The sequence below is a fragment of the Drosophila melanogaster genome, chromosome 3R (assembly GCF_000001215.4).
Source record: "Drosophila melanogaster chromosome 3R".
Taxonomy (NCBI): domain Eukaryota; kingdom Metazoa; phylum Arthropoda; class Insecta; order Diptera; family Drosophilidae; genus Drosophila; species Drosophila melanogaster.
Genome location: NT_033777.3, coordinates 18,663,639 through 18,680,544, shown reverse-complemented (window position 1 = coordinate 18,680,544; position 16,906 = coordinate 18,663,639). Strand labels below are relative to the sequence as shown.

Here is a 16,906-nt window from a genome sequence, read left to right as displayed (position 1 = left end):
GGCTGAGCCGAGTGGGCGTTCATTTTGTGTATGTGCGCAGGAATTTTAATCGAATCGCCGGATGAATCGTTTCGTGGAAGCCGCCACTCGACTCAAACTAGGGGTGATTGCCAGCGCGAAGGAGAGTTGCCAGCACTGGAATGGTGGTGAAAAGCTCTACCACTCCGTCTAAAGTACCGCCGAGTACCCATTAAACAAATAAATATGAAAACATTCAAGGGTTCAACATTTACAAAGTTACAATGAGAGGGTCTTATAGAATACATCAATTACGAGACCTAGACTAGTTTTAAAGTACATGTAAACTAAATATTTCCAGTGTTTTAGGGCTACCAATGGGCTAGTAGCCAAACTTCTCGTTCAAGTGGGTGATTCCATCGCCGCTCTGGTTGGTCGGTGGCACCCACTTGGCGTACTTTTCGGTGTCCTCATGCTCGGCCAGCTCGTCGAGGTCCATGTCCACATCCTGGCGCTGCTTGTTGCGCTGTCGCTGGCGTTGACGTCGCTTTTTCTGCGCTTCTTCCGGTTCCGATGTGTCGTTTGCTCGGGCGGTGATGTCTTCAGCTGGCGCGCTGGAGTCTTCTACGGGGGTGCTCATGTCTTCATCTGGATTAGTTGAAGCAACAGTGTGGCTGGGAGCTGGGGGCGCTTCCGTTGAAACTTTTGTTGACCTCACGTTCTCTGGTTTTAGGACTTCCGTTTTAGCGACTGTTGGTTTGCTCTCTTCCGGTTGAGCAGGGAGTTTAGTTTCCTTCAAGCTATCGTTTTCTGGAGTCGATGGCTTTGTCGTACTTTCCGGCTCCGTCTCTTCCTTCTCCAAATTGTCCACCTCTGCCTCCTTTTCCTTTACTTTTTCTTTGACCTCTTCCTCTTCGACTTCCTCCTCATCGGAGGCAAATGCATTAGATTGAGTCATAGTCTGTGTGCTTGGTGACGCTTTGACCACCTTAAATTTACTAAACTGATTTCGCTTGCCAATCATGGGAAGCTGTTTTTTTTTGGCTGCACCACCTTCCTGGGCGGCCGACTCCTTAGAACCCGCCGCAAGGCTTGTGGTAAATGGCAGCGCAGTGGGCTTGGCAATCTTCAGCAGGCGTTCCACCTTTTGCTGCTCGCCCTTGATTCGTTGCTGCTCCAACTAATTGGAAGTCAATCAATCATTTTGTTTATACTAATATCTGTAAGTACTTACCCTTAACTTTTTGATCTCCGTCTTGTCCAGTTGCTCAACGTCTTTGGTGAGCATGTCCATGAAGTTGTCCAGATCATCACCTTCAGCTTGCTGTTTGGCCGCCAGCTCCTTCAGCTTTTTTTCATTTTGTTGGTAAGTGGAAATCTCCTGCTCTACCTTTTCCATTTCCATGTTGAGATCAATCTCTTGTTTCAGCTGTGGAAAAGTTGGAATTGGTCGGTCTGTTGATGAAAAAGTAATTTAAGACTTACCAAATCCTCATAGGTAAGGGTGACACTGACTCCAGCATTATCCTTTCGCTGCTTCTTACGCGCCACATCACCGGTGCGGTCCCAAAACTCATCTTCGTCATCAGAGTCCCGATTTTTGAGCTGCTTCCTTTTTTGGGCCTCCTGATTGGCTTGACGCAGCACACCATGCCTGTCCAGCGTTCGACACGCCTCCAGGGCGCACTGCACCACGCAGTCCTTCTTGCGCCCCTTGTGGTTAACCTCAACAATGATTGGCCTGCCATTGGAATCGTCGAGCGGAAGCTCCACACGGCAAACAAAGGAACCGGTGGACAATTCGTCGCACTTGTACTCTAGATTTAGACCCTCTCGCTCGAAAAAACCGCGCAACGTTTTCTTTGGGTCATCGAAGAAGAGCTCCTCGTTGTTGGTGCTGGCGTAGGGATTGTGACTGAGATCCGTTTCCTCATCAGCGTCGTCGCCCATGCCCCAGCTGACGCCCTCGTTGCGCTCTCGCTCCTCAGCTTCCAGAAGCCTCAACTCTCGTTCCACGGCTGCATCAGCTAGCTCCTTCTCTCTTTTTTGGCGCAGTTCGGTAACGGACAGCTCTGATTCCGGTTCCTCATCCTCGCCGGGACCCTGCAGGATATACACGCGTGTGCTGCCGCCTAACTTGAGCATGTGACCAACCCTCATCCGGATGTAGACCTTTGGCGGCACGCGCTGTTTGTTTAAAAAAGTCCCGTGTGTGCTGCCCATGTCGTAGATGTACCAGCCCTCTGGCTGATCGTTCTTTGGCTCCTCGTCCTCTTCTTCCATCTCATCGTCTTCCTTAGCGGTTTCGGGCTTTGGCGGAGCCTTGGGCTTGTACTGCAGGACCACGTGGAAGCGTGAGATCGTCGGATGGGCGGCGGGAACATCGTTCTCCGGCAAGCGACCGAAAGTCCAGACCGCCTGTTGCTGCAGCTGGTGCACAGTGTCGATTATCTGGCCGGACTTGAGCACCTCAAAGCTGTAGATCTGATTCTCGGCTGGCGGAGCTGACCACTTGGGCACCTTGTACGGACAGACGGCCGCTGGCGAGGATTTCGGAGTTTTGGGGATTTTTAATGGCGGAGGCGGTGGCTCTGCGGGAACTTCAGAGCGCGGCTTCTCTGTGATAATCACTTTGGGTTTGGGCAGCGGAGCGGGCACTTTGAACTCGTTCATTTTGATGCACGAACAAAATCTGTTAATTTTTCAAGGTGTAAACAAATTTTTGCAAAATTAGCAGCTGTTCGGCGCAGTGAGGCCAGATATTTGCCGCCTAAAAAACCTAACTTTTTCAACAGTTGTCCCGCGAAATAAAGCTTTAATTTTTGAATATATTTTAAATAATGCTATGGATTAATTAAAATGGAATTAAAAAGTGAAAAGGCCTAACAAATGATTTCAAATAGAAATAACAAATAACTTTCCGTTATTCTTTTGAACACAAAAATTAAATAGCTAAAAATAGCTATGAAGTAGCTAAAATACCTATACAGCCTGAAATGCCCATTACCACCTCATGCTGGCGGTATTTTTAGTATTTTAACTACATTTAGTGTTGAATAAAATATAGTCTTTCTAAACAACAAAAGGTGAAACATGCAGGAGCTCAAGGTGCGTTTATCACCAACTAAATATATATTAGAACTAATAAATAATGCCCTTAATTGTACATTACAGCAACGTTTTGAGCGACGCCAGTTGGCGGATGACCTGAAACAAAAACAGGTGAGTGCAGCGTCGCAAAGCAGGGGCTATAAATAAACCAACTAACTAATGAATGCATAACAAACCAGGTAATCCAGGATCATCTGCTGCAGAAAATCCTGTACTCAAAGCGCCTGCTGGTGGACCATGTGGAGGCACTGGAGCACTGCATGCAGGAGCTGCAGACAGCCTCCAGTGCGAGTTCCGGCCGGCAATTGCTGACGACGAGGAACGCCTGCCTGATATTGGGTGGCACTCTGTTGGAGCACCTGATAACCCCACGGGGCATCCGGTACACCATGGTTCCATCCATCCTCATTTCGGGTACCTTTGCTGCACTGTTCGCTGTGAAGAGCGTCTTCGTTTGCCGCAACAAAATCGTGGAACGGAAGTTGGAGCAACTGGTCAAGACCATCGATGAGTTCGGCAACTGCATCCGTCGAAATATGACGTACTTTCAGGAGATCATCATCATGAAACAGGCCGAGCTCATAGAGTAATCCAATAGATTTCAATTTAATGAATTATATATATCTAATCACATTTCGTTGCAGATCCCGTCAAATTGAGCGCGCTTGGGATTGCATAACGGCCGCCAAGGAGGTTACCGAAATCCTGTACGATGCCACCCGAAAACTGGAGACGGACTATCCCCTGCCGACAAAGTACAGCGCCTACTATGCGCCCATGGAAGAACTGCGGGAGTGCGAGTACTTCAAGAACAATGTCACGGACTACAGTCCCAAGCACATAAAAGTAAGAAGGATTTATCTATATCCATATTTATTTACTTCAGAATTGCTTAGTGTCGTATAAAGTCTTATATAAACTGGCTTTTCATTATTATGCTTGATACACAGTGTATCAAATGGTATCCACTATTCGCCCATATCATGAATTTAAAGTGCATATGGTAATCTTTAATGACGCATTCAACAGATAACTGATAACAAATAAATGATAAACAATTTGTAGTCGCTAATTGCTTTTAGAGGCGAATCAGACAATAAGTAGAGCTTACAATCTATTTTATCTATCTAGGTAATACGCCAATGCTTTCTGTAAATATACTTTTCTTTTGGTACACTCAAAATGTTATAATTTATATTAAACTTCCTCATCTAACTTACTAATTATAAAATTATTCTAGGACTTTCACAACATCTTCGCCTATGTGCAGTCACAATACCTGCTCCGGCTGGCACTCACCATCACAACTCGTCCCTCGATCTCTCAGCTGAGCGAGGATCTGGTGAAAATCGACAGCCTGGTGAGGCAGTTGGTACAAGAGGAGGAGCAGCACTTCAGTAATCTAGCATTAGCCCTGCAGAACAAGAAGCAATTGGAACTGGCTGAGCTGAATGCGACTAGAGCAGAGCAACAGCAGAGTGGACCAATTGCTGTGCTGCAGCACTCCTCGCTAAAACTAAGCGCCTGCATGGTGGCCGTGGCCGCAGAATGTCAAGCTCTGGACGTGACTCTTCAAAAACTCACTGTCACAGAGGCGGCAAAAAAGAACAACTCCAAGGAGCTGGTGGCTGTGGCCAATAATATGCATGGCATCGAAAATGCCTTGGCCGTTTGCTGTGATGATTTCCAGCGATTGATGCTGGTCTACAACAAGTTCTTGCACAGTCAGCTGGATTTGGAAGGAGAGTTGCCGAAGCCCAAGCAGGATCTCGACGATGAATTCCCCGAGAGCATTCTTAGGGTTGAGTTCTCGCAGAACGTGGATGCTCCGCAGCAGAGGGATGACTTTTATGCATACATGTACGATGAAAACGAGGAGCAGCACTTTGAAGCTGAGCAGAATGCACCGTTTCCCTCGCCGGAAAAGGAACTGCTTAACTTCGAGAAGCGTATTACCAAGGGAAGGTTTAAGCCTGTCCTCAAACAGCTGAAAGATCGCATCGATCCCATCAGACAAGTTATGCTGGAAAAGGAGCGTGAGGTTCTGGCCTCTAAGGGCATAAATGTGGACGAGCTGTTTGGCAAAATGGAAAGAGTCGAGCAGCAGCAGGAGGACAATCGCTTGGCGGATGCCGCACCCTTACCTGTCTACGAATCCTCCAGCAACTCAGATTCGGACTCTGCTGACGAAGAGGCATTCAGGCGACGCAGCAAACAGCACAAGGAGCGTGATAATTTTGCTGAAATGCGTCAATTTCTTGCTCAGAAGCAGGCTATTAATCTGTTTAAGCTACCACCACCACCTGTGGCCGCCGGTGGGGAGGAGCTGCTTGAAAGTGAATGCTAGACGGGCTGGCTGGCTGTTTGTTTTGTTGTTCACTAGCCTGTTATCTGGATATTTGCTCTGAATAGTTTAAGCTTTTATCATTTATCTAGCCAATTGGAGAGATAGACCGCTCGCCAAGCGACGCCACATCACCCCGAACACAACTTTCTGCCTTTCGGTTGTTCCTCGTTTTGATGTTCCCTACCATTTTTATAACTAAATAAAACATAGCAAAACAAAATAAAACAAAGCAATGAATAAATGTTATTAAGTAGGCCAACTCTACATAATACATATGTGAAAGCAATTGGAAAAAATTCATTTAAACTATTTGAATCGGCAATTCGTTTTGACACTTGCGTTTAAGGAACTTAATTACACTTTTAATTAAAAATCATTGTTAAAAAAAAAACATAAGTTTGGCAATCACGTTACCGATATATGTATACTCTATGTAAAGAACTGTAATTGAAATTAAAAATCTTTTATTACACACTAATGTGCGGATCTTAAGTACAATACACAAACATCGATGGCTTCACTAAATACTAGGGTCTAGGGACTGGCAATGGGATCAGCTCCTTTGTGGAAATTAATACAGGGAGCACCTACATATGTACAGGATAGCACGCACAGGAAGTCTTTCGGTTGGGATCGCGTCACTGTCGTGGACATCTTTGGCTCGAAACTTGTGCAGCTAGCTCGGAATTTGAACCGTATTAGGATTTTAACACCGTGTTAGGCATTGGCAGCACCAGTGGTCACCCCACTGCTGCTCCCGGCATGAACATTATTGAACTTGCTGGCCACCGAGACGGGCTGCAGCTGCGAGAACTGCGACAGATTGCTGCCCCTAACGCTGGTGTACCGGATGGGTTGTACTCCGTAATCGCTGCCCTTGAGCCGTCGGCGCACACAGACCACGACGAATCCGATGACCAGACCAATTACCAGGACAATGCTGGCTATAATGGCGGTGAGTATTATGTAGTGGCGTCGCAGGAATCGCGGTGGCTCCTCGTCCACCTCGCGATATTTCTTGGGTATCACCATTTTGCAAATACGTTCGGCTGTCAAATTGGAGAGCGGAGATCCGGCCAGAAGGTATGGCGTTTCACAACGCGCCTCAGTTCCATCCCATTCCCGATCGATGTGGTTCAGTCCAATCAGCTCCAGGGCTTTGAACAGTTCGCAGCTGCAATACCAGGGATTTCCGGAGATGCTCATGCGACGGAGTCGTGGCCAGGTCTCATTCGTAGAATTACTACTGTTATTGCTCGAACCGGTGGCATTGATAACCAGAGTAGTCAGTGCATTCCAGGACAAGTCCAACTGCGACAAATTTCGACTGCTCAGAAGATCGGCCAACTCCAAGCGCTCCAGCTTCGAGTTCCTAGAGCAATCTAGGTGCTCCAAGGCAGGCAAGTTCAGAGCACCCTTCTCCAGACTTCGCAGGGAGGGCATGCTACTTATATTCAGTCGTTTCAGGGAAACCAAGCCCTGCAGGCTATTCTCCTTCAAGCTGAGAAATGCATTTCCCGCCAAGTTGAGTTGAACCAAAGATTTGCCCAATAGCTGCAGGCTGGCTGGCATCGTGGAAAACTCATTTCCGGAGACGTCCAGGAAACGGAGGCTTGTGAGCTTCGAGAAAAGCTGCGCTGGCAAAGTCATCAGGCCATTGTGCGAGAGATCCAGTCGCTGCAGTGTAGCAACCGATCCAATGGAGGCTGTGGTGGCTTCATCCAGGGAACTCAGCTTGTTGTAGGCCAAGTTCAACTTGGTCAAGTGGGGAGTGTGCTCGAAGAGCCGGCGATCCAGTCGAACTATCCGGTTGTGGCTCAGGTCCAGGTCTCGCAAACCAATCGGCTCGTAGCGAGTGTTGCGGAAAGGACCCCTGAAGAGATCCGGCACCAAGGCATCGTCAGTTATATCATTCCAGCTGATATAAAGGGCCTGCACATTGGGCACGTCCATGAACAGCGGAGCCTGCAGATCCTGTAGGCCACAGTGGCGGCAGGAGAGAGTTAAGCTGGCATTTGTGGCCGGCAGCTGTTGGAGCAACTTGATCCTATTGCCCGAGTACGAGACGACAATCTCCGATGCAGCTCCGGACGCAATCGCCTGGCTGCCAAACTGCTCCGGCCAGCGGGCCAGGATGTGCTCGAAATTCCTCACCGAGCAGTCCAGGTTGAAGTGCGTCCGATGATCCACATCCTGGGTGCTGAGGCACAGGCACGTCTGGCAGATGTTGCTCACCGGCTGGTACGGAATGTCCTCATGTTGGCTCCGAACTTCAGTGGCCAGGAGCAAAGCCGCTCCTGCAAGGAACTAAATGATAATAAGCGCTTGAGTTAAATGATACAATTGCATATATAAATCAAAATAAATTTTTAAGTGCTTTCCGTTTCCTTCGAAATATTGTGGAATATATCTAGTTAAAATCTTACAAGAGTTTTAAATTTTAATTTAAATATTTTTTGGATTGTTTTTGGAATTTCCTCAATTTTTAATAAAAAATCAAATGGGGATCTTTGCTACATTTCGTCTCAAAAAAAAAAGTACTTTAGGGAGATTATAACATTCTCGGAAAAACAACCTGAGTAATATGCACGTGTCCCTTGAAATTTTCGCCACATTTTCCATCGTTCTGACCATGGACAGAGTGTTGTATGTCTGATTTGAAGCTGCTTCTCATATGTCACGATTGCCACGAAGTACAAGTGTTCAGACAGACGAAAGTACTTTGCAAACCAGTAAGGTTGGCGCCATTAATATAATTGCATTGCTGCATCCAAGAGTTCTAAAAAGCTGAGACGTGTAGCGAATACCAATGCAATGTTTTATAGGAATTTTATATAGCAAAAGTAACTTGATTTTCATTTAAGGAACAGTCTAACTGCTAATTGCCCACACATAATTGATTGCATTGAATACTAAGAAAATACGTATACGACAGGGTTAACGGACACAAGTTTGCTTAGTCAACCTAAAAAACTGTGCTCATTTTTTTTTTTAAATCAATCATTTCTGGGTCAATATACAAAACAAAGAAATTATTCTGTCATCGATCGTTGGTCTGTGTACACCGCAATAAATATTTATATAATTAATCAAGTATATATTTTACATTAGCATTCTATGGAACATATGGGTTCTAGTAAGATAACATTGATTGATATAGTAGATTCGGTCAGCCATATTCTACATAGATGCGTCTAGTTTGGTTCGCTGCAACTACTCTCCGAGGAACTTTAACATAATAACATCAAGAACTACATCCTCGGCTTTGTCAATCACACATAAGGAGAATACGAGCTCGGCCATCTTTCTCCAACGATCCCCACGATTTCTGTTCATCTTCATTAGGGTTTTGAAGTAAATTCCGATTGGTATCCGTACTATTGCTGCTTTCATGTGTCTTGAAGACTTGAGATAAATTTGTGGCAAAACATGTTCAACTGATATCGGTGAGTGAAAACTGAAAGCCAATGCGATGTATCTCCAAGTGGAAAACATCTCGACATGACGCATCTGATTGACTCACACAGATCTGATTCGATAACCTATATGGCATCCTAATTTTGTTGTTTTTTTTTTTGGGCCAACTGGCCGTCCGGAAGGAGGTCATCGATGTGCTTCATAAAAAGGTCTCCCCACTTGGGCACATTCAGGAAAAGAGCTTAACGGAAAACACTCTCTGATCCCCACTATCTGAGCCCAAAGTATGTGCGATAAGATAGGGATACTGTTTTAGATGGCTGAAATATTTACTCACCAACAACAGAAGTTTGTGCTTCATTATGGTATCGGTTATATGTAGATTCGATTTGAGTTTCGGTTTCGGTGTTTTCCAACTCAGGCGTACTGAATTTCGAGTTATGTTGCTTATATCTTTTGAGTTTCTTGTTCTTGCACTTATTTGTCTTTTGATTAAATTTTTATCCAGAACATTTACTTATTACTTTTTAAACGCAGCACACGGCAAGCGTACTGCATGCCTCGCAGTATAGAACTAAATATATGAATCAAGTAAAGCCGCCGTGGACTGAAGCATTATTTGTTTTGATTAGATATCGGTGGGCAAGAGAAGAGAGTCTCTCTCGGGGCTCCACTCCCTCATCCTACCTCTATCACGCTCTCTCTCCCACGTTCTCAGTTCTGAGATCGTAATCTAAGCCGTCGGTAAAAATGAGTAAAAAGTAAAAGTGAATTCTAATTGAGTCATCAACGGACTCTTCTGCCTTTCTGGCTCTCCCCCTCTGCTTTCTCTCTACTTCTATGTATATTTTTCTTTGCAAGGCCGTCAGATTGCTTTGCTGCTTTCTTCGTCAGCTAATTGCTCGTAGCCACCTGCCTAAAGTGCAATTGCCTCTCGAGCATACAAGAACTACAGTATTGCACCCCTACGGCGAATTTCAGTATCTCTAAGAAATGAAATAACAATGGATCTACAATTGAATTTCATCAATAAGTTGTATCTTTTAAATCCAAAAGTAATTTCGTTACTACTCTCGATTATATCTCATATTTTTCTAAAGAATTGAAAGGAATAAAAACAAATCAGAAGCCAACATTATGTTGTTATTTTTTTCTACATTTATTGTATATTTCTTTATACAGTACTCAACATTAGCATTTCGAGCTATAGAAGTTTTACTGTATTGTTTGGCTTCGAGCAGATTGCGCTGTGATAAGATAAGACTTTGTGTCTCGTTGTGGGAAAAAGTTGGAGCCAAATAATTAAACCATCAGTTCACTCAGCTTAGCCCCACCACATCTGCTCCAAATGACTTTTGATTCAATGGCCGAAGGAGAGCCAATTAGATGCGATCGCAATTGCAAGTGTCACTTGGTTCCATTGAACTTGCTGACGCCTGGCATCGGGAATTAAGAATCGAGAAATGAGAAACGAGAGCGAAGAATGGAGAATTGAGCTGTTCGCAGCTGCCGACGATGAGAAAGGCAAACAAGAAGTGTTTGTGGCTCTGGAATTGGTTGCATAAACAAAATACTGACGAAGTTAACCGAACACAGCCAGACGACCAATGTTGCCCAGACACTTGTGACTCACGATCGCATTGGAGGCAAGTACAGTGGACATCGCATAGATTGTAAGTATCTATTGTGGTAGCTTTTAAAGTCGTCACAATGCACAAATGTAGCAGCTCCAATACGAAATATTTCTAATATCATTTATACCTGTATCTACCTAAAAAGCAGTTTCATTAGAATGCATTAATATTACACTATCTTTTAAATGTCCCGCCTTTGATGTTCCTAGCAAATGCTATCAGAAACTAGTTCCCCGTCTCACTTCTTATCCGATGTCCACTGTAAACGTTCACCTAAGAGATTTGATCTCTGTCGCCTCGCCTCCAATAGCGTTTCTTTCAAGAAACCGCAAGGGTGGCGGACGAGACGCACATCCGTGGCAAAGTTCCATGTGCTTACTAGTCGTTAGTCTGTGTTTAATTTAATGATGAAGGCTTTTGCATATTCCGTGAACTGCACGCGACCCAACCGCACACACAATAAAAGTAAATGTCCGTCGAGTGCGAATGAAACCCGTTTGCGTTGCTGCGGTTACTGCTGATCTTGCCGATGTTGCTGCTGTTGCACTTTTGCAGCTGCTTGGGGAACGATGCTCATCCTCGTCTGTAGAAGAAACACGCGCGAAGGCTGATGTCGAAAACGGAAACGTTAGCGCAGAGGAGCCAGCAACGAACGATCTCTACCTGCCCGCCGCTCGAGTCGAACTGAACAAAAAAACCGAAACTGGAAATTTGCTGCTGGATCGAGATTCCCGTTCGCGTTCCCACAAAAGTGGACACAGTGCTCCCCCGAAAAGAAAACCGGTCGGGGGCTCGCTGGCCGAATTTTAAAGCGAGACTGTGGCACATTGTTTATGCCACACAGTGCCTTTTTGATTGGGGCGCATTATTAATGTGTGGCAGCTGCACTTTTCCAAATGTCAGGGCTCCAAATGGTAGCCAACCGGAAATGGGGGCCATTATAGGTCGTGACGAAAGCGTTTCCTTGGCGGCAATTCACAAAAGCATATCCATAGACGTTAGTTAGAAACAAACATTTACTACGAAACAAGGTAACCGAAGAATATGAGCCTATCTAGAATACATGTAGTAGTCGATGGCCGTGGAGAAGGCGGCGAATCCCAGGCCGCCGATGATGCCCGCCTTAACGCCAGCCCGCAAACCAATCAGTCCTCCAGTGATGCCTCCAGCGTAGGTGCCATTCTTCCAGTCCGTGACGCCCCGATGCTGCAAAAATCAGAAGGAGTTCTAGTTAATACAAACTAATACACAACGCTTTTGAGCAGGTGGACTTACGCTCTCGATGGTGCACTCGACGGCGGAGAACACACAGCCGATGAGCGCGAAATTCTTCGCGTAGGAATGGGTGGTGGAGCGCATTTCGCGGAAAACCTCCCTGGCCGTCTGCTTCTTCTCATTCGCGAACGGATCGGCCATGTTGGGATTAACGGAGGCGCTAAACAAACCCAAAGCTGCACCCAAGCCATAGCCTGAAATGGAGTATAGATATATGGTTAACATAAATTTAAATTCTTACATTTAAGTTACTAACAAATACTGAATCTGAACAAATAAATAGAATATTGTAAAAGTAAATAACTCAACATGTTATAATTTGATTAGCTTTTTGTAAACATTTCATTAATTAACCATTAATAATAACATATAATAATCAAGCATGATTGGTGAATCGAATTAAGAGGTATTGTTATAAAATAATAACCATGGATGGATTAAGGACATATAGGACATATATTCAAATGTCCAATGACTTGAATATGCAATAATCTGTCATAATCAAGAGGGGATTGTTTTGCAAGTGGTTGTTTTGATTATGAACAATTAGCTTGTAGTAGTAGTAGATAGTGTCACCCACCCATCACACAGGCCATGGTGCATTTGAATCCACAGCTCTCCACCGCCGTTTCGATGAACTTCTCCTCGTTGGTCTTGATCTTCACGGGGCCGTTGCTCTTGGGGATTATGATGTTCTCGCGGTAGCGCTGCATGTTTCCGACGTACTCCATCGCCATGCGATCCAAATCCGGATCGCCAAACATTTTGGGCGCCGTCACCGACGATTCATTGTTTCCGGCGTTGGGCAGCACGGACATCTTTGCTATTTTATATAGATTTTTATTCACAAATGCAGGATTTAGTTTTGCGCTAAACGTGTTGTGTAAAAAAAAAACCAAAATTATTATCACATCGCCGAACAGCTGGTTGCCAGGGCTGAACTATCGCAGCAACGAGTGCTTATCGACAAGCAGAAAAATACCATCCGCTATTATCGATTGTCAAAAGAAACCTGAAATCGGCGGGGAAGTACCTTTTTAAATTGTTCTCCTTCGAAAGCTTAATTTTTCGTTACATTACGTTTAATGTTCAACATTTTCACACATGGGTGACAGTTATATAAGGTACACTCAAATTTATTTGTGAAAATCCTTAGAAAATTAGAAATGCATCCTAATTAACTAAGATACCGTATCGAAAAACTGGACTGGTACTTGGAGTCTTCGCAGGCGCGAATGCGTTTACCCAACTCGTTGCAGGTCTTCTTCATGGCCTGGATGTGACTACGGCGGGCCTGTATATCGGCCATGCACTTATCGTAGTCGTACATCAGGCCCGGCTTGAACAGCAGTCCGCCCTTGGTCTCCAGCTTGTCCCGCTTGGTCTTGAGGTCGGCGTGCTCCAGCTGCAGCCTGGTCAGATCCTTGCGCAGCTTGTTTCGCCGCTCGAATCGATCTATATACTCGGCCCTCGCCTTGGAGAGCATGTAGGAGATCATGTCCCGCTTCTCACGCACGCACGTCTCCTCTATCATGGACTTCTTGTAGTTCGACTGCATGACCGCAACATCCTTGCACTTTTCTATACAATTTATACGCAGGTGAGTTTAACGATTAACTTAAAGTTCTAGAGTTCATCAATTTACCCTCTAGTTGCTTGCTCAACTGTATTATGGATTCGTTGGCGCACAGCATTTGCGAAATGGTCAGCGTCTCGGTAACACGCTCGAATTTCATCACTTTCTGCGAGAGAAGAATATACTCGTATTTTTCCAACAAGATTGTAAGTTCCTAGCATCATTCGTCCTTACCTCATCCACAAATGCCAGGTTGTGAAGGTTCAAGTTGAGCTCGTAGCGCTTCTCGCTGATCTGGTTGCGAAGATCCTGCATGCGCCTAAGATCGTTGTCCAGGGCGCGCCTCAAGCGATCCATGTCCTTGCGGATGAGGGTCTTGCGCATGAATCCCTCCAGACGCTGCTCTTCGTTGAAGGCGAGAACAGAATACGAGTTAAGCTCCAGCATGGCGCGCGACGCACTGTGTCCGTTCTTGATCTTGATCAGCTTTACCCGCTCCATCAGATTGTCCACCGAGTTGAGGGCATTCATGTAGCGAATAAACTCGCCAGCAGCATCTTCCGGTGGCAGTGGCTGAAAGTTGTTGAACTTGCGATTGCGACGGAAGTAGTCACAGACGACATTGTTGAGGAGGGTGTTTTGGTACTTCTCGAAGGTGTAGTCGTCTACCAGACGCTGCAGCTCCAGCAACATCTTGCGCTTGTCCAACAGGTTCTCCTTGTTCTTCTCGGCGTTCTCCGCATTTTCCACCACGGTATTGATAAGATTGTTCAGGAAGTCGACAGTGAGGCGATACCAGAAGGGCTCTTCGACGGGGACGTGCAACTCCTGGTGGGTCTCCATCTCCGCATCGACGGCCTCGGTGAACATGGCCATGGTGTCCACTTCCTCCCCAATGACGACCTGTTTTTCTGTCGGCTCTTGCTCATCCGGCAGATCATCCATCAAAATGGAATCGTCGTCCTCTTCCGACTCAGCCGCCGCATTTATAGCAGTGCTAGCATCCTTATCGGAACCCGAAGAGCTCCCCGACTCGCCCTCGCCGGCATCTGTGCCATCCTTGTGAAATACACCATCATCTGTGTCCGCCTTGGTGTCGGATTTGTCCTGAGCGCTTAACTCCGGTTCAGGTTCTGGTTCCGGCTCCGGATCGAGTGATATATCCGATATGCTTGGCAAACTTTCAAATCCGCGGATAAACTCACTCTTTATGGACACTCCCAGCCTGGGCAAGGGCTCATCAAAGCTGCCTTCCGAATCGAGATCCTCTTCGATTTCCTCTTCGACGACAACGCTTGGGGGCTTTTCGTTAAGGATGGCCTTTATATCTTCGAAGTCATCTTCGGAATCCTCTCCGCCCGATTCCACGGAATGAAGTTCCTCCTTGTCCTCGTCTTCCGGCATCTCCTCAGATTCTATTGGAGCTTTAGCCAACGCAGCCTTCGCAGCCTCTTCCTCGTCTTTTTTGGCAAGCCTTTCCTTAATTCTCTGGAGCTTTTCGCGCTTTCGTTCGTCGGCGGTAGCAAGACCCTTGTGTTTAGCTCCAGACTCCTCCCCTTCCTTTGAGGCTTCGTCATCCTCGGCTGGCAACACCGTTTCGCCTTCTCCTTCTATTTGATCTACGTTAGCTGTCTCACCTTGGATTTCTGCACCCTCCGCCGCTTCCGCGATCGTTACTAGTTTGGGAGCATCCTCCGCGGCTGGAATCTCCGCGGGTGGAATCTCCTCGGCATTGTCTATGGGGGCAGCCTCTTCTGGTGCATTTTCAGCCATCTCTGTGCAATTGAAGTCGTTTCAATAACGTAAATGTTTTAAATGTTTTGGGTTTCTTTTTGGTATATACATAAGTTGTTATGTTTGCTGTTTGCCTAAAATTATTAACTGCTGCTTGAGATTAGAATCAATGGCTGTTGGGTTTTGTCTTATATAGTACATTTTATTGCTATCACAAGTTAATCATACACATATACCGTCGGAAAAAACAAACTAAAATTCAATTGTCTGTAATGGAGTTTAATGCAAGCTCTATCTTTGGCCAAATCGCGGTGGCGGGTCACTAGTTGAAGGCGTAGAGCAGCAGCAAGATCACACAGAAGCCAATAACTGCTCCCAGGATCAGCGAATCGCGTCGCTTTTTAATGTTGATGCGCTGAATGAGACTGTGCATATACAACAAATAATTGGATAAGTAAATATGCATAAATTGAATTGAGAACTCGTCTGTCTCACCTGGAAATCAGTGGGAATCGATTGGAGATATCGTTAAAGCGGGTCTGCAGCCGCTTGAATGCTTGTCGCTGGGCGTGAAGATGGTCACGCGTCTCAATCGCGATATTTATCTGATCGTTGACCAAGTGACTGGCGCTGTTGAGGTGCCCGCTCTCCTTCAGGTACATTTCTCGCCGGTTTAGGCCCGAGATGGATGGACTGCCGGAGCTGGTGGCCAACCCTGAGCCACGAAGCAGCTCCTCTCGCTCGATTCGCATTGTGTGATTGGCGCAGATCTTATTGAACTCCTGGCGATACCCCTGCAGGATCTCTCGATGCCTCTGCAGTGTGTGCATGGCGGCTGCTCCAGAGGCGGGCAAATCGGACATGGACTCATTTAGCGAGGATAGCTGCAATTAAGAAGGATGAAATAGAAATGAAATCCTTCTATTCTATAGAAATTCTATAGATATGGGAATTGCCTAAAAAACGTAGATAACTTAACAAGCAAAACAATTTGAACATTTTGTGCTTCAGTCGGTGACTCATTCATTACTTGGAATTATCTATTAAAGTATTTATCAAATGGAATTCATTTAGCGAATTCAAAGAGGAATTCTTAAACATTTTCTTTTAAAGAATTTAGCAAAGATCAGAGCATAAAAAAAACTCGAATAATAAAGTATAATATATATACAGATTCATAAAAAATTGGAAAGTGATGGAATGTTTTCAATATATATAAGTTAATCGTGGCAGTTTTTCAATTGTGTGCTCAATTCTGCCAATTAAATTATGATTTTTGGGAAGGCTTAGTGGGAAATTAGTAATTCATAGTAGCACAAAGCCGGTGGCACAGAAATTTGCTTAATAAATAAATAAGGAATCCGCACTACATTGTTTCGGGTTTAATCCCTGCACCATCGCATGGCATTGGGTCACATATCGCACCTTCTCCAGCATTTGCTCGATCTCCTCCGACAGCGAATCGAAGACGTGCTCGCCCAGGAGCGGCGATGTGTCAACGCCTCCTAGTCCTCCACTTCCACCTCCTCCACTGCCAGCTCCGATTTTGCTGAATGCCACCAGCTTCAGGTCGATCTCGTTTTCCAGGCTCCGCGCCTGCTTCCTGAGCACTGTGCGGGAGGTCGAGAGGAGAGATAGCTTATATGGAAGGTAACCATTAAGTCCCACTGCTCACCATCGTAGCTGGATCCTCCCATTTGTCAAAAATAGTTTTCCTTTATTTGTTCGACTTTCGTGTGGCAATCGGTGTGACCAGGTCAGGCGGGGCCCAAGTGGAATGAGTTGAGAGTATCGGGAAAGATTAATAGCCAGATTTAATCTAGGCCCTACTTAATGAACAAATGTTTACGAGAA

The 16,906-nt window shown here is 45.6% G+C and overlaps 7 protein-coding genes and 1 non-coding gene across 9 annotated transcripts; 2 read left to right on the top strand and 6 right to left on the bottom strand.

Moving 5' to 3' along the window:
* Positions 1–223: 223 nt before the first annotated feature.
* Positions 224–2,727, bottom strand: CG7706 (uncharacterized protein). The gene is made up of 3 exons (NM_142485.3): positions 1,444–2,727; positions 1,193–1,387; positions 224–1,138 (listed from the first exon to the last, which is right to left on the bottom strand). Exons 1-3 carry the CDS (start codon positions 2,629–2,631, stop codon positions 341–343), a joined length of 2,181 nt encoding a protein of 726 aa, NP_650742.2. The 5' UTR covers positions 2,632–2,727; the 3' UTR covers positions 224–340.
* Positions 2,728–3,005: 278 nt separating this feature from the next.
* dind (diamond) lies at positions 3,006–5,919 on the top strand. The gene is made up of 5 exons (NM_142484.3): positions 3,006–3,066; positions 3,133–3,180; positions 3,249–3,655; positions 3,714–3,915; positions 4,310–5,919. Exons 1-5 carry the CDS (start codon positions 3,052–3,054, stop codon positions 5,414–5,416), a joined length of 1,779 nt encoding a protein of 592 aa, NP_650741.1. The 5' UTR covers positions 3,006–3,051; the 3' UTR covers positions 5,417–5,919.
* CG7702 (uncharacterized protein) lies at positions 5,866–11,155 on the bottom strand. 2 transcript variants are annotated; one of them, NM_142483.3, is made up of 3 exons: positions 10,847–11,155; positions 9,171–9,407; positions 5,866–7,723 (listed from the first exon to the last, which is right to left on the bottom strand). In NM_142483.3, the coding sequence occupies exons 2-3, from the start codon at positions 9,192–9,194 to the stop codon at positions 6,134–6,136; spliced, it is 1,614 nt and encodes a 537-aa protein (NP_650740.1). In that variant the 5' UTR covers positions 9,195–9,407; positions 10,847–11,155; the 3' UTR covers positions 5,866–6,133. The 2 variants fall into 2 exon arrangements, with proteins under 2 accessions (NP_650740.1, NP_732365.1); NM_169829.2 differs by having other exon boundaries at positions 10,983–11,155.
* CG31230 (uncharacterized protein) lies at positions 8,451–8,866 on the bottom strand. Its single transcript, NM_169830.2, has one exon. It carries the CDS (start codon positions 8,807–8,809, stop codon positions 8,630–8,632), a length of 180 nt encoding a protein of 59 aa, NP_732366.1. The 5' UTR covers positions 8,810–8,866; the 3' UTR covers positions 8,451–8,629.
* asRNA:CR45028 (antisense RNA:CR45028) lies at positions 11,063–11,973 on the top strand. The gene has a single exon (NR_125206.1).
* Positions 11,462–12,693, bottom strand: CG31229 (uncharacterized protein). The gene is made up of 3 exons (NM_169828.3): positions 12,323–12,693; positions 11,743–11,936; positions 11,462–11,673 (listed from the first exon to the last, which is right to left on the bottom strand). Exons 1-3 carry the CDS (start codon positions 12,558–12,560, stop codon positions 11,518–11,520), a joined length of 588 nt encoding a protein of 195 aa, NP_732364.1. The 5' UTR covers positions 12,561–12,693; the 3' UTR covers positions 11,462–11,517.
* Positions 12,694–12,811: 118 nt separating this feature from the next.
* CG31231 (uncharacterized protein) lies at positions 12,812–15,184 on the bottom strand. Its single transcript, NM_169827.2, has 3 exons — positions 13,553–15,184; positions 13,388–13,484; positions 12,812–13,323 (listed from the first exon to the last, which is right to left on the bottom strand). The coding sequence occupies exons 1-3, from the start codon at positions 15,089–15,091 to the stop codon at positions 12,920–12,922; spliced, it is 2,040 nt and encodes a 679-aa protein (NP_732363.1). The 5' UTR covers positions 15,092–15,184; the 3' UTR covers positions 12,812–12,919.
* Positions 15,185–15,237: 53 nt separating this feature from the next.
* Positions 15,238–16,807, bottom strand: Gos28 (Golgi SNARE, 28 kDa). The gene is made up of 4 exons (NM_142482.4): positions 16,728–16,807; positions 16,478–16,662; positions 15,548–15,936; positions 15,238–15,477 (listed from the first exon to the last, which is right to left on the bottom strand). Exons 1-4 carry the CDS (start codon positions 16,747–16,749, stop codon positions 15,375–15,377), a joined length of 699 nt encoding a protein of 232 aa, NP_650739.2. The 5' UTR covers positions 16,750–16,807; the 3' UTR covers positions 15,238–15,374.
* Positions 16,808–16,906: the final 99 nt, after the last annotated feature.

Excerpts from the sequence above, each read along its gene's own strand:
- CG7706 (NM_142485.3), bottom strand. The coding sequence starts at position 2,631 with ATGAACGAGTTCAAAGTGCCCGCTCCGCTGCCCAAACCCAAAGTGATT. Across the intron at positions 1,388-1,443 it reads CCCTTACCTATGAGGATTTG|CTGAAACAAGAGATTGATCT; the intron begins GTAAGTCTTAAA and ends ACTTTTCCACAG. Across the intron at positions 1,139-1,192 it reads CGGAGATCAAAAAGTTAAGG|TTGGAGCAGCAACGAATCAA; the intron begins GTAAGTACTTAC and ends ACTTCCAATTAG.
- dind (NM_142484.3), top strand. Across the intron at positions 3,181-3,248 it reads ATGACCTGAAACAAAAACAG|GTAATCCAGGATCATCTGCT; the intron begins GTGAGTGCAGCG and ends ATAACAAACCAG. Across the intron at positions 3,656-3,713 it reads AAACAGGCCGAGCTCATAGA|ATCCCGTCAAATTGAGCGCG; the intron begins GTAATCCAATAG and ends ATTTCGTTGCAG.
- CG31230 (NM_169830.2), bottom strand. The coding sequence starts at position 8,809 with ATGAAAGCAGCAATAGTACGGATACCAATCGGAATTTACTTCAAAACC.
- CG7702 (NM_142483.3), bottom strand. The coding sequence starts at position 9,194 with ATGAAGCACAAACTTCTGTTGTTG. Across the intron at positions 7,724-9,170 it reads AGCACAAACTTCTGTTGTTG|TTCCTTGCAGGAGCGGCTTT; the intron begins GTGAGTAAATAT and ends ATTATCATTTAG.
- CG31229 (NM_169828.3), bottom strand. The coding sequence starts at position 12,560 with ATGTCCGTGCTGCCCAACGCCGGAAACAATGAATCGTCGGTGACGGCG. Across the intron at positions 11,937-12,322 it reads CACCATGGCCTGTGTGATGG|GCTATGGCTTGGGTGCAGCT; the intron begins GTGGGTGACACT and ends ACTCCATTTCAG. Across the intron at positions 11,674-11,742 it reads TCGAGTGCACCATCGAGAGC|CATCGGGGCGTCACGGACTG; the intron begins GTAAGTCCACCT and ends TGATTTTTGCAG.
- CG31231 (NM_169827.2), bottom strand. The coding sequence starts at position 15,091 with ATGGCTGAAAATGCACCAGAAGAGGCTGCCCCCATAGACAATGCCGAG. Across the intron at positions 13,485-13,552 it reads ACCTGGCATTTGTGGATGAG|AAAGTGATGAAATTCGAGCG; the intron begins GTAAGGACGAAT and ends CTTCTCTCGCAG. Across the intron at positions 13,324-13,387 it reads GTTGAGCAAGCAACTAGAGG|AAAAGTGCAAGGATGTTGCG; the intron begins GTAAATTGATGA and ends TAAATTGTATAG.
- Gos28 (NM_142482.4), bottom strand. The coding sequence starts at position 16,749 with ATGGGAGGATCCAGCTACGATG. Across the intron at positions 16,663-16,727 it reads GGGAGGATCCAGCTACGATG|TGCTCAGGAAGCAGGCGCGG; the intron begins GTGAGCAGTGGG and ends CCTCCCGCACAG. Across the intron at positions 15,478-15,547 it reads CGATTCCCACTGATTTCCAG|TCTCATTCAGCGCATCAACA; the intron begins GTGAGACAGACG and ends GTATATGCACAG.